Consider the following 12,092-nt stretch of genomic DNA (forward strand, 5'->3'; position numbering starts at 1 on the left):
ATATATATATATAAAAGCTTATGCCTTCTTCTCCCTTTCTCTTTCATATGAACTCTCCAGCCAGGTGTCCAGAGAAAGCTTTCACCTGTGACAATGGAGAATGCATTACGAAAATAAACCCAGAGTGTGACTTCGTTCCTGACTGTTCCGATGCATCTGACGAGGCTCACTGTGGTAACCTCTTATTTGATCTCAGACAGCCATTGCTGACAACATTAGCTTCATCAATGATTTTAGCTTCTACAAACTCTGACCTTCGTTTAAATCTCCCCCAACTCAGACTGTGGCACACGTCCAGCCATGGGGAGTCGAATAGTGGGAGGTGTGGATGCTCGACAAGGGGAGTTGCCTTGGCAGGTCAGTCTGAGGTACCACTGGCGGCACACCTGTGGAGCCTCCATCGTCAATGAGCGCTGGCTTGTTAGTGCAGCTCACTGCTTTCAAGGGTAGGTGGAATATTTGTGGGGAGGGGCGTTCTTACGTAATAGTTTATTAGAATCAGTAACACAATGTAGCAAAAATGTGTCTCTTTTGTTTTAGTGCTACTGATCCCAGCGAGTGGACAGCTCTGGTCGGGGCCAGACTTGTAAGTGGTGCAGACTCACAGAACAAAGCCATCAACATCAAGTCCATATTTGTGAATCCGGACTATGACCCCGTGACCAATGATTTTGACACGACTGTCCTGGAACTGGCGAGCCCTATTTCCTTCAGCCCTTACGTCCAGCCTATCTGCATCCCCTCTTCATCTCATGTCTTTGAACCTGGTCAGAACTGTGTTGTGTCTGGATGGGGCGCTCTTCAGGCATTTAGTTGTGAGTTTGCACACATGGAAGCACTCCATCACCCAACAGATGAGTAGACTGTTGTTTTTAAAGATTTTTTTGGATGTATTGCTGAATTTCAACATGAAGTACAGCCAAAGAGAGAAACAAGACAATACTTTGTATCATGTGCTCCTGTTGTTCAGTCCAGCTGCCCACTGTGCTACAGAAAGCAGTGGTGAAACTCATCGACTCCAAGGTGTGCAATCAGTCATCTGTGTACAAAGGTGCTATTACTCAAAACATGATGTGTGCTGGGTTCCTGCAGGGGAAGGTGGACTCATGTCAGGTCAGTGCACCTAAAAAAACAGCTCACATAAGGTTAGTTTATTACACTTTATGTTTTTTAAGAGCATAGTGCACGATCTGTGGGCAATATGGACAAATATGTTATCATCTGCATTCACTTTGGGCAGCGAACAATACAAGAAAATCTGCTTCCTTGAAGCAAGTTATAAGTTAAAGGGGATGGATCAAGATTTTTGCACAGTACTGGAGTAATGTCGTCCTCGTCCAAAAAGTGTCTTTTGTTTAACTGAGTGACATCTTATTAGGAAACACTTGAATGCCATCAAACTGCACTTCAGTCAAATGTTACCAGAATACCACAAGCTTTATCTGCTTCCAGATTAGAAAACCAGTGGTGATGTGTCTTCTGCAGGGTGACTCTGGGGGACCTCTTGTATGTGAAGGAGCTCCAGGGAGGTTCTTCCTGGCTGGTGTGGTGAGCTGGGGTGTGGGATGTGCACAGATCAACAAACCAGGAGTTTATGCTCACATCACCCGACTCAGAAAGTGGATTTTGAAGCACACTAACCCCAGCTTGGCCAATGATCCGGCAAAGGCTGTTCCCACTATAGTGGCTCCAGTGTCTAAGAGGCCAACTGGTAACACTCCTGCACCCAGGACCATGGCCATGGATGATCCTCCTGTAGAAGCACTGTCAGGTAATGAGCTCATTTATTGTGGATCAAGACAAACAGCACAATTGCAATCATTAGTCATTTGTCCATCGTGTGTTTCAGCCATGAACTGCAGTGAAAACTTCCAGTGTAGCTCCAGTTTGTGCATTAGCAAAGTTAACCCGGAGTGTGACAGTGTTCCCGACTGCCCCAATGAAGCCGATGAAAAAAACTGTGGTAAATAACTTAAAGCCTGGTGTACACTGGAGATAACAGACATGCTCCTGAGATTGTTTGTTTTTCAGACTGTGGTGTGCGTCCTGCTGTGGGTTATCACAGGATCATAGGTGGAGTAACAGCTCGCAGGGGAGAGTGGCCCTGGATTGGAAGTCTCCAGTACAAGAAACTCCACATCTGTGGCGCCACACTCATTCACAAGAAGTGGTTACTGACTGCAGCACACTGTGTAAATAGGTACATTTACCTTAAAACCATCCCTTTGATTACACTCTCAACAGGAACAACCCTTCTGTAACAGTATTCATTCACAACCCACTCCCACAGTGACTCCAGTCCCACCAACTGGGCTGTAAGCCTTGGATCTGTGCTACGATCCGGGATGGGGGCTCTCGTCATTCCTATACAGAGAATGATCGTCCACCCAGCTTTCAACGGCACCAACATGAACCACGATGTGGCCCTTCTGGAGCTGTCAGTCCCAGCCCCGTTGTCCTACACCATCCAGCCCGTTTGTCTTCCCTCACCTGCGCATCACTTCCTGAGGAGCACAGAGTGCTTCATCGCAGGGTGGGGGTCCATGAAGGAAGGAGGTGCGAGATGACTTACAATGAAGCTCTGTTTAGATATCCAAGAGAATGATAATGAGATGACATGCTGTATCTGCTGATGCAGACATGTTCACAGTCATTAAAGATACACATTTATTTGTTGCAGTAAGACTTGGATTTTGTGAAAGCACCAAACTAAAAAGGATTATACTTACAGGTTTTTTGACTAACCTGCTGCAGAAAGCTACAGTGAGCATTATTGACCAGGCAGACTGTCTGCAGTCCTATGGAAACGTGTTGACTCCTAACATGATGTGTGCTGGATTTATGGAAGGAGGAAAGGACACGTGTCTGGTAAGATGTGAACGTAATATATCTATATCATATAATATTTAATTATAATACATTATATTCAGACATTACTGTGAATATGCGCTGAACATTTGGGTGGTCCGCTCTGAACACACTCCAAGTATCAGTTCTCGGGAGTTCTGCAAAGTTGGGTCATGTGTTAGACAGATCTTGAAACCAAAGTTTAAAGAAGTAACTCTGTTAGTAAATGATCTGATAACTGATCGTTATTTTGATTTATTCTGTCTGACAGAAACTTGGCTACAACAGGACTATTTTGTTAGTATAAATTAATCTACTCCTGCTTATTATTTAAGTTTTCGTGTTCCTAAAACAATTAACTGATCGAGGTAGAGAAGTAGCTGCTATTTTTCAGTCAGGATTATTGAGTAATCTAGATTTCAAAATGTTGCTTCTATCATACAAAGCTCTCAACAACCTAGATCCATCTAATATTACCAATTTTATTGTTCCAGATTGTCCTAACAGAGCACTTCACTCAGACTGCAGGTCTACTGGTGGTTCCTAGAGTTTCCAAAAGCAGAACGGGAGGCAGAGCTTTCAGTTATCAGGCTCCTCTCTTGTGGAATTATCTTCCAGTTTCTGTCCATGAAGCTGACACGTCTACTTTTTACAGTCACCTTAAGTCTTTCCTTTTTGATAAATCCTAGTTAGGCTTGGCTTAGGTTTCCTGACCTATCCCTTAGCTATGTGGCCTCCTGGAGGACAAGTTGACCACATTTCCTCACTCTATCCTTAACATGTTTTTTTTTTTTTGTCTTTGTTCCAATAGAAAGTACACCTGCACCTGTCATTCTATGTTTGTCTGTTTCTCCTTCCTGTCCTCTCAGACCCCAGCTGGTCAAAGCAGATGGTCGCTCGTCCTGAGCCTGGTTCAGCTGGAGGTTTCTTCCTGTTAAAAGGAAGTTTTTCCTTTCCACTGTTGCCACTGTGCTTGTTCAGGATGGGAGACTGTGACAAAGTAAAGATACAACACATTCTGCAGGCTTCCTTAGATACATAACTTTTACTAATTGTCTTTTATAATGTATGTGAATGTTTTTGTACAGTGCTCTGAGACGACTTATGTTGTGACTTGGTGCTATAGAAATAAACTGAATTGAATTAATAGTTTCTATACCCTTCTCTCTTTCTCTCGCTCTTCTTTCAATCACCCAGGGAGATTCTGGAGGCCCTCTGACATGTCGTCACCTCTCTGGTCAGTGGTTTATTGCCGGAGTGACCAGCTGGGGACACGGATGTGGACGAACTGGTTTTCCAGGGGTTTACACTCGTGTGACGTCAATCAGAAAATGGATTTCTACACACCTACCCTTTTAAAGAAAAAAAAATGCTGAGAAAGTAAACTATTCTGCCTGTAGAAAATAAAAGCTTGCGGTCACATTGACATCAAAGAGATCTCCACAAAATTGTACTGTAACTGACTAACTGGACCAAAGTCATGCAGAATTCACACATATACTCAGTTAACACTGTACCGACCTGTGGTCATGGGTGCTCCTGTAATACTGTGCAATCGTTTGATAGAAGGCCGTTCTACTTTAACGTGTACTGAAGACATGCTGTGGGTGATTGATACTCTACCAACAGATGATGAACAGTGATTGGAAGCCTTCATTAGTTATTTATTTTGCTGATGGGTAAAAAATATATTGGTAATGGTGTGTTTTTATATACAGTATACTGTGTGGGTTTTTAGATTATTTACCAATCCGCTGGAACATTTTAACCACTAATTATCTCATTTGAGTGCATCCTGACATTTACAATTATATTTTGCCTTCCACCATTTCTGTAATTTGAGACCAGTGTCCTCCTACAAGGCATTGCACCTCATCATGCTACAAAAATGTTCCAGGTATTTTAAATATTTTTAAAGATCAAAGATAATTTCTCCCATCCTTTAAATTCAGATGACAATTCATCCATTATCTTCACCCGCTTCTTCCTCTTAGGGTCGCGGGGGTCACTGGAGCCCATGTCCAACAGTCAGTGTGTGAGAGGCTGGGGACAACCTGAACAATTCACAAGTCCATCACAGGACAGAGACAAACGAGACAACCATTCACTCTCTCACTCACACCTAGGGTTAATTTAGAGTTACCAATCAGCCTAACATGCATGTTTTTGGTCTGTGGGAGGAAACCAGAGTACCCGGAGATAAATCACGCATGCACGAAGAGAACATGCAAACTCCACCCAGAAATACGGGATTTGAACCGGTGCAACTTGAATGCTGAGAGGTGGCAGCTCTACCAACTGCACCACCGTGTTTCCACCAGATCACATTCCTAACATCAATAGTGGGATTTGCAAAAAATTAAAAAAATAGTGCACATAGCCAGATGTGTCACAGCTTTTTAACAGCACATCAGTATTCACTTGGCATTTAATGTGGATTAACAGGGTTTGGTTTGTCTATACGTATAATTTTTAAATCTGCTCCTAGAAAACAAGACAAATATGTAATTTAAACAGAAAAGTGGCTTTTCTGTGGGAAGTATTTGTGATAAAATGTGATATTTGAATTAAACTGAGCTTTATGAATTCAGCTTGTGTTTACTCACAACAAGTTATGCAAGAAAAGCTCCAGGCTAACCAGATTTATTGATTTAATCATTAAAATATCTTTCATTTAGTCACATATAACATTCAAATGTTCCTCTCACTCAAACTTTGCAACACTGCTGTAAAAAATAAATAAAATGTGGTTGCCATACATTCGACACCTGTACACTTAAAGCTGGGACAGTTGCTGCAGTGAGGCAGAGCCCTGCTGAAACAAGCCCACCTCTGTGGAGGGCAGCAGATAGAGTGACAGAGGAACCATATAAGACAAAACTGGTTTGTTCTCCAGCTGCACTTTGATATTGGCTGCTTGGATGGCTGTAAATGTCAGAATCTCAGCCGTGAAAACATAATCAGTTCTGATTTAGGAAAATCCCCTCCAAAGAAAATAAAATGTATCCTTGCCAAAATCTGTATGGTGGTTTACTGTTTACATGAATGAAATTGTAGCTGTTTAAATTATCTACAAACAGTAGCAATAATGATGAAATGCCTCCAAATAATTTAATTTAATTAGTTTATTTATATAGTGCCAATAGACAACAGAAAACAAATTGATTTGACAAACAAGTCCATTAAGACTGTTTGCTGACATTTCACACAAATATTCAAGAGTATTTGAGCACCTGATGGTCCAACAGGAGCAGGCAGATAAAATGGAGATGTGAGGCTTTTAAAATTAAACTAAATTAGGTTTTTTTTTTCTAAGTTTTAAAGATTATAGGCAGAATTTTCACAGGAAAAAAGAAAATGCCAAATGCAGGAACTAGATGAGTTACCCTTGAGACGTCCAGTTGTACAACTAACAGATCTGGTTACAGCTGGGGCAGACAAACATATTAACCTCAGTTCATTGTCAGAAACATGACGGAGTAGATGAAGCGTTTTTAACTAGCTTAACACATTTAAAAATTGGGGCAATATATCAGCTGCACCTTAAAAATGACACGCAGAAGATGAGTTACTGGACGTACAACATAAAAATAATCAGACTTTATTGGTGATGAGTTATAAGGAAAAAATGTCTACAGACACACTGTTATAGCTTGGAGTCCACAGGCCTCGTCCGCCTGCTTGTCTGTCTGAGGTTTCATGACAGATCTGATGTGCTGCTGCTGTTAGACACACATGGTTTCACAGTTCAGGGCCTCCAGCGGTGCACTGTGCTGGTCCTTATTCTCAGCAGCGGTTCGATAAAAGGAAGAAGAAAATTACAGACAGGTCACATGCGAGCTCTTTCCCTCTGCAACCTTGAGTTGTATGTTCGGGACACGGTGTTCCAGGCGTCCATATATCTGTCCATACACATGGCAATACATTTCTGTGGAAGCAAAAGTGAAGAATTTAATTGTTTTGACACAAATAGTAAGTGCAATATTGTATGAAAATGATCTCTAACATAAACTATTATTGTACAAGACAACTGCTGTTTGGTTAATTACAAAGCCAGTAAACTTTGCAACACAATTTCCAACCACATTTTCAGAGTATTAAATAATCAACAATGAGTTTATATCACTCCAACATTCACATACCTGCTCTGAGTTGTCCAGTGAGCTCCCTGGTTTACCTATGCACTTCTTGAAGCATTTATCTGTCATTCTCTACAACATAACAACACAGTGATTATTGGGGTGCATGACGTCAGCATCTCAGAATTCAACAGACCTTAAACGCAGCTCAATGTGCGTCAAACAAGTATGGCAACATAAAACTAAATAAATCCAGAAAAACTGCTAACAAGATCAATATGTGTCATCCATCAAAAGAATAAAACTGAGAAAATAAACCCTAAAACTCGCCCTCACGGACTCAGATACAGCCGTTAGCTCAGTTAGCTTAGCATTTACGTCCATTGATTTACCTGTAGAAGCTCTTGTGCGTTAGCCACCGCGATTTGGACCTTAACCTGTTCCATGATGGTACCGGCGTCCATTTTGCCACCAGAACTTCCTGCTGAGAAATCCGAACCAAACCCGTCCATTTCTACCGGACTTCTGCTCAAAAACTACGTTTATTACAAGTGCACGTGCTATCTCAGCCGCTGCTAAGTTTAATAAGCCGCAGTTTTCAATGCCCTTGACTAAGGCGGATGTCCCTAAACGTCAATCCGTAAAAGCAACATTGCATTATGGGAAATGTCGTTTTAAAAGTATAATCGTTTTCAAAGCGCTTTTTCGTTCAAATTACAACGTGAAACCCCGTGTAGCTCGTTAGTTATTATTATGATAATACTGACTACTAATAAAACAAACCACTGGTAGCAAACTTTTCATTCAACCTTTATTTATACAGGTTAATCCCATTGAGCCACGGGAACTCGTTTACAAGAGACGTGAAACTACAAATAAGTCAAACTGGATATCAAACTACAAATAAGTCAAAAAGTAAAAGAAAAAAAAACTTAGCTTGGTAAGCAAACGTGCATTGGTGAGGCATATGGGAATGCTTTATTTATCCATCCATTGCATTCCATTTATTATCTTCTACCCGCTTCTTCCTTTTTGGGTCAGGGGGGTCACACTGGTGTCCATACTCAGCAGTCACTGTGAGATAGGCAGGGTACACCCAGGTTGCAAATACATCACAGATGGACTGTGTTTATGGATTATGCTGCTTTATTTAGTTATATCCATCCATCCATCCATCCATTATCTTTTACCCACTTCTTCCTTTACGGGTCACGGGGGTCACTGGTGCCCATGTCCAGCCATAACTGTGCGAGAGACGGGGGACACCCTGGACATGTTTATTTATTTGAATTCTGTGGAGAAAAATATGGAAACCAAAACAGATTACTTGATCTAATTAAATTTTGACCTTCTGATGACAAGTCATAAAACTACAGGTATTAGAAGCCTTTGCATATGTGTCAAACTCAAGGCCCGGGGGCCAAATGTGGCCCTCATTGACATCTTATCTGGCCCCTAAGATGTTATTTTAAATGTAAAATACTTGTATCACTTTATTTATTTTTTTCAGTTATCTTTGATTATGATGTCAAAAGTGCAACAGAGAACGTCAAATGAGACCAATCAAACTGTTTGTGAGGAACCTGTGACCAAGAAAAGATGTTGGGTATCTAACTTGAGTTAATCTAGATTCTGAAACTGGCCCTTAGTTTTAAAAAGGTTTTAATTTTGACCCCATTTTGTAAGCGGGTTTGACACCCCTGCTAAAACATCAACAACTGACCCCATTAACTTTTTTACTTTTCTAAACAGATAATAAATGAAGCACAAGGTGGCGCTGGAGGAGAAGATAATCTCTGAAGTCAGTGGAGTTTATTTATGACTACTCCACATAAAATGTTTCAGTGACGCATTTTCTGGATTTTAGAAGGCAAAATGATTGTTAGAATATGTTTTTATTTATATAATTATAATTTGTATATATTTTTGGCCTGCTACCTTAAGAACATTGCTTATAGTAGTGCTGGACATTTGCTTTGGTGCATTTCTGTTCTAAATTGCTACCATAGAGGAAAAACAACAAACTTTTGATGAAATCAAAAACAAACAAAAAAAAACATTCAGGTTAAAATTATCTGAGCTATATGGTAAGGGAATGCACAATAATTACCCCCACCACACACATACACACACATGCACACACTAAAGCACACAGTCTTCAGAGCAGTGGCTTGGAGGTGTGGGGCTGGATGAGAGGAGGGTTAAAGAGCATCAAAATTAATGACCCCCAATCATGAGTTCATTAATCTAATCTTCTTATTTAGGCACACTTGTGTGTATGAAAAAAATGAAACGATGTGTTCAAGACAGCTTTAGTGTGAAGACTTCAATGGACACGGGAAGATGAACGTTTCAATTAAGATTAAGTAACCACAAAAACTTCAGTGTAAGATTATTTTGTAAACTAGAATGATAGTGACAGAATCAATAGAAAACATGCAGATTACAATAAACTAACTAAATAAATCCATCATCCATTATCTTTACCCGCTTCTTCGTTTTTGGGTCGTGGGGGTCACTGGTGCCAGCAGTCACTGTGCGAGAGGTGAGGAAACAGGTTGCAAGTCCATCACAGGAACACATAGAGACAAACGAGACAAATAACAATTCACAATAAATAAATAAGTGAATATTTTATTTTTCTTCTTCTTTTGACTTATCCCCTATTCAGGGACCGCCACAGCGAGTCGTCCTCTTCCATCTCACTCTGTCCTCTGCATCCTCTGTCCTCACTCCATGTCCTCTCTAACTGCATTCATATATCTCCTCTTTGTCTTTTTCCTGGCAGCTGCATTTCTAACATCCTTCTGCCAATATACCCTCTGTCTCTCAAACCATCTCAGTTTGACATCTGCTCCGCAGACTTGGAGGCGTGTTGCTTCCTATCTTCATGCACTACTATTGGGCAGCTAACACTAGAGCTCTTGTATTTTGGTTGGGAAAGGACACCCTTTCTCCTAGTTGGGTGGCCTTGGAAATGGCCTCAGTTAGATCCAGTTCTCCTTCTGCATTACTCTACTCTCAGCTGCCCTTTAAACAATCAATATCAACCTACACTTCTAACCCAATTGTGATCTGGGCGGTTAAGATTTGGAATCAGTTCAGGAGGGCATTTAACTTTACTGAGCTACTGTTTTTGGAACCTTTGTCAAATAATCACGTTTACTCCCTCAGTAACTGATACAGCTTTTGACACCTGGGCCATGAGGGGAGTGCATTCACTGTGCAATCTCTATGTTGATGGTAGATTTGCCTCTTTTGAGCAGCTGGTACAGAAGTTTAATATTCACAAGTCACAGTTTTTTAGATATTTACAGCTGACATTTTGTGAGGTCTAACTCAGACTGTTTTCCTCTGTACCCCTCTAAACATTTTGTGGCTAAGATTCTGGAATGCGGGTCTGATAACAAGGGGGTCCTGAGCAAAATTTATACATTGCTCAGTTCATACCATGAGTCCAGTTTGGACTCCCTTAAACTGAAATGAGAAGCAGACTTGGAGGAACCCATATCAGACTCAATCTGGAGAAGGATCATCAAGAAAATGTAATCATCTTTCATCTATCTGAGATATACTGTAATTCAATTCAAGGTGGTGCACAGGCTGCACTGGTCCAAAGACAAGTTGTCCAAGATCAAAGCTGACCTGGACCCTGCATGCAATTGTTGCAAACAAACTCCAGCTACACTCTTGCATACATTCTGGACCTGTCCCAAACAACAGACTTTTTGGCAATCTATTTTTGACACCTCCTCTGGAAAATGTGGCAAAACTGTACACCCATCACCACTCATCTCACTGTTCGAGGTGGTCGCTGTGGATACGTCCTTCAGCAAATGCGAGAAGGATGTGATTGCTTTTGGCTCTCTTCTGGACAGGAGGGTATTTTTGTGCAAATGGAAGGACCCACAACCCCCATCACATGTACATTGGATAAGGGAGGTGATGTATCATATCCATTTGTAAAAAATAAGATATACCCTGAAGGGGTCTGTCAAAAGATTTTGGGACACGTGGAACCTTTTCATGTTATATGTGGAAAATTTGTCAGTGCCTTTTTAATTTCTTTATGTATGTGTGACTGATCTGGAGTAGTAGGGAAGGGGTGGGAGGGGTATCTTTTTTGTTTCTTGTTCTTTATGTTTTGTATGTTCTAAATGAAAAATTAGTAAAAAGACTTATTGTTGTTCATGCTGCTGTGTTCATTCATACTCATCTGCTCACACAGACTCATATTTGAGCAGTGCTTAGTGTATTTTTAGTTTACCGTATTTCTTAGTTCTTATCTTAGATCTTACTAATGTTTTTCCTTAAAATTTATATTTTTGTTGGATGTAACTGGGACCCTGTGTACATAATTTCATTCCACCACATGAACCATATATGGTGCAAACGACAAATAAAGAAACTTTGACTTTGACTTAAAAAAAAAAAATATCTCAGTCTGGCCTCTCTAACTTTATCTCCCAGTTGTTCAACCTGTGTTGTACCTCTTATGATCTCATTCCTAATCTTATCCATCCTTGTCAGTCCTAAGAAGAACTTCAGCATCTTCATTTCTTCTACTTCAAGATCGTTCTCCTGTTATGTTTATCAATGCCACTGTCTCCAGACTATTTAACATAGCTGGTCTCACTACTGTCTTGTAAACTTTTTTTTTTAACCTTGTCGCCACATTTTTTTCACATATCACTCCTGAAACTTTTCTCCATCCACTCCTTTCTGCCTGGACTCTCTTTTCACCTCTTTAACACACACCCTATTTTCCTGGACAGTGGACCATAAGTACGTAAAGTCCTGCACCTTTGTGACCTCTGCTCCTTGTTGCCTCACTGTTCCACCGGCCTCCCTCTCATTCACACACATGTACTCTGTCTTACTACGGCTAACTTTCATTCCTCTTCTTTCAAGTGCATACCTCCACCTCGCTAAGTTCTCTTGCACATTTTCCCTGTTCTCACCACAGATCACAATGTCATCTGCAAACATCATAGTCCATGAGGATTCTTGCCTGACCTCATCTGTTTGTCAGTCCATAACCAGAGCAAACAAGAAGGAGGTCAGCTGATTCTTGATAATATCCCACCTCCACCTTGAAGCTATCTGTCACTCCTACAGCACCTCTCACCACTGTCCTGCTGTCCTCATACATGTCCTGTACCAATC

General features: G+C 40.9%; 2 protein-coding genes across 3 annotated transcripts in view; one reads left to right on the forward strand and one right to left on the reverse strand.

The window, feature by feature from the left end:
* The window catches only part of tmprss9 (transmembrane serine protease 9), an 11,731-nt gene extending 6,993 nt beyond the window's left edge, over nt 1-4,738 (forward strand). The window contains exons 7-16 of one of the 2 annotated variants that reach the window (XM_037674638.1): nt 61-174; nt 281-446; nt 541-815; nt 971-1,113; nt 1,486-1,771; nt 1,850-1,963; nt 2,032-2,200; nt 2,291-2,556; nt 2,732-2,868; nt 4,045-4,738. In XM_037674638.1, coding sequence (XP_037530566.1) covers nt 61-174; nt 281-446; nt 541-815; nt 971-1,113; nt 1,486-1,771; nt 1,850-1,963; nt 2,032-2,200; nt 2,291-2,556; nt 2,732-2,868; nt 4,045-4,206 — 1,832 coding nt within the window. In that variant the 3' untranslated portion in view covers nt 4,207-4,738. Of the gene's footprint in view, nt 1-60; nt 175-280; nt 447-540; nt 816-970; nt 1,114-1,485; nt 1,772-1,849; nt 1,964-2,031; nt 2,201-2,290; nt 2,559-2,731; nt 2,869-4,044 lie in introns of those variants that run through there. The other variant, XM_037674639.1, reaches the window with a different exon arrangement.
* A 1,251-nt stretch (nt 4,739-5,989) lies between these two features.
* timm13 (translocase of inner mitochondrial membrane 13 homolog (yeast)) lies at nt 5,990-7,551 on the reverse strand. Its single transcript, XM_037674640.1, has 3 exons — nt 7,319-7,551; nt 6,990-7,058; nt 5,990-6,775 (listed from the first exon to the last, which is right to left on the reverse strand). The coding sequence occupies exons 1-3, from the start codon at nt 7,436-7,438 to the stop codon at nt 6,677-6,679; spliced, it is 288 nt and encodes a 95-aa protein (XP_037530568.1). The 5' UTR covers nt 7,439-7,551; the 3' UTR covers nt 5,990-6,676.
* Between the last annotated feature and the right edge of the window lie 4,541 nt (nt 7,552-12,092).

The sequence above is a fragment of the Nematolebias whitei genome, chromosome 3, assembly GCF_014905685.2.
Source record: "Nematolebias whitei isolate Nwh7 chromosome 3, NemWhi1, whole genome shotgun sequence".
NCBI lineage: Eukaryota > Metazoa > Chordata > Actinopteri > Cyprinodontiformes > Rivulidae > Nematolebias > Nematolebias whitei.

Excerpts from the sequence above, each read along its gene's own strand:
- timm13 (XM_037674640.1), bottom strand. The coding sequence starts at position 7,438 with ATGGACGGGTTTGGTTCGGATTTCTCAGCAGGAAGTTCTGGTGGCAAA. Across the intron at positions 7,059-7,318 it reads ACGCACAAGAGCTTCTACAG|AGAATGACAGATAAATGCTT; the intron begins GTAAATCAATGG and ends GTTATGTTGTAG. Across the intron at positions 6,776-6,989 it reads CACTGGACAACTCAGAGCAG|AAATGTATTGCCATGTGTAT; the intron begins GTATGTGAATGT and ends TTGCTTCCACAG.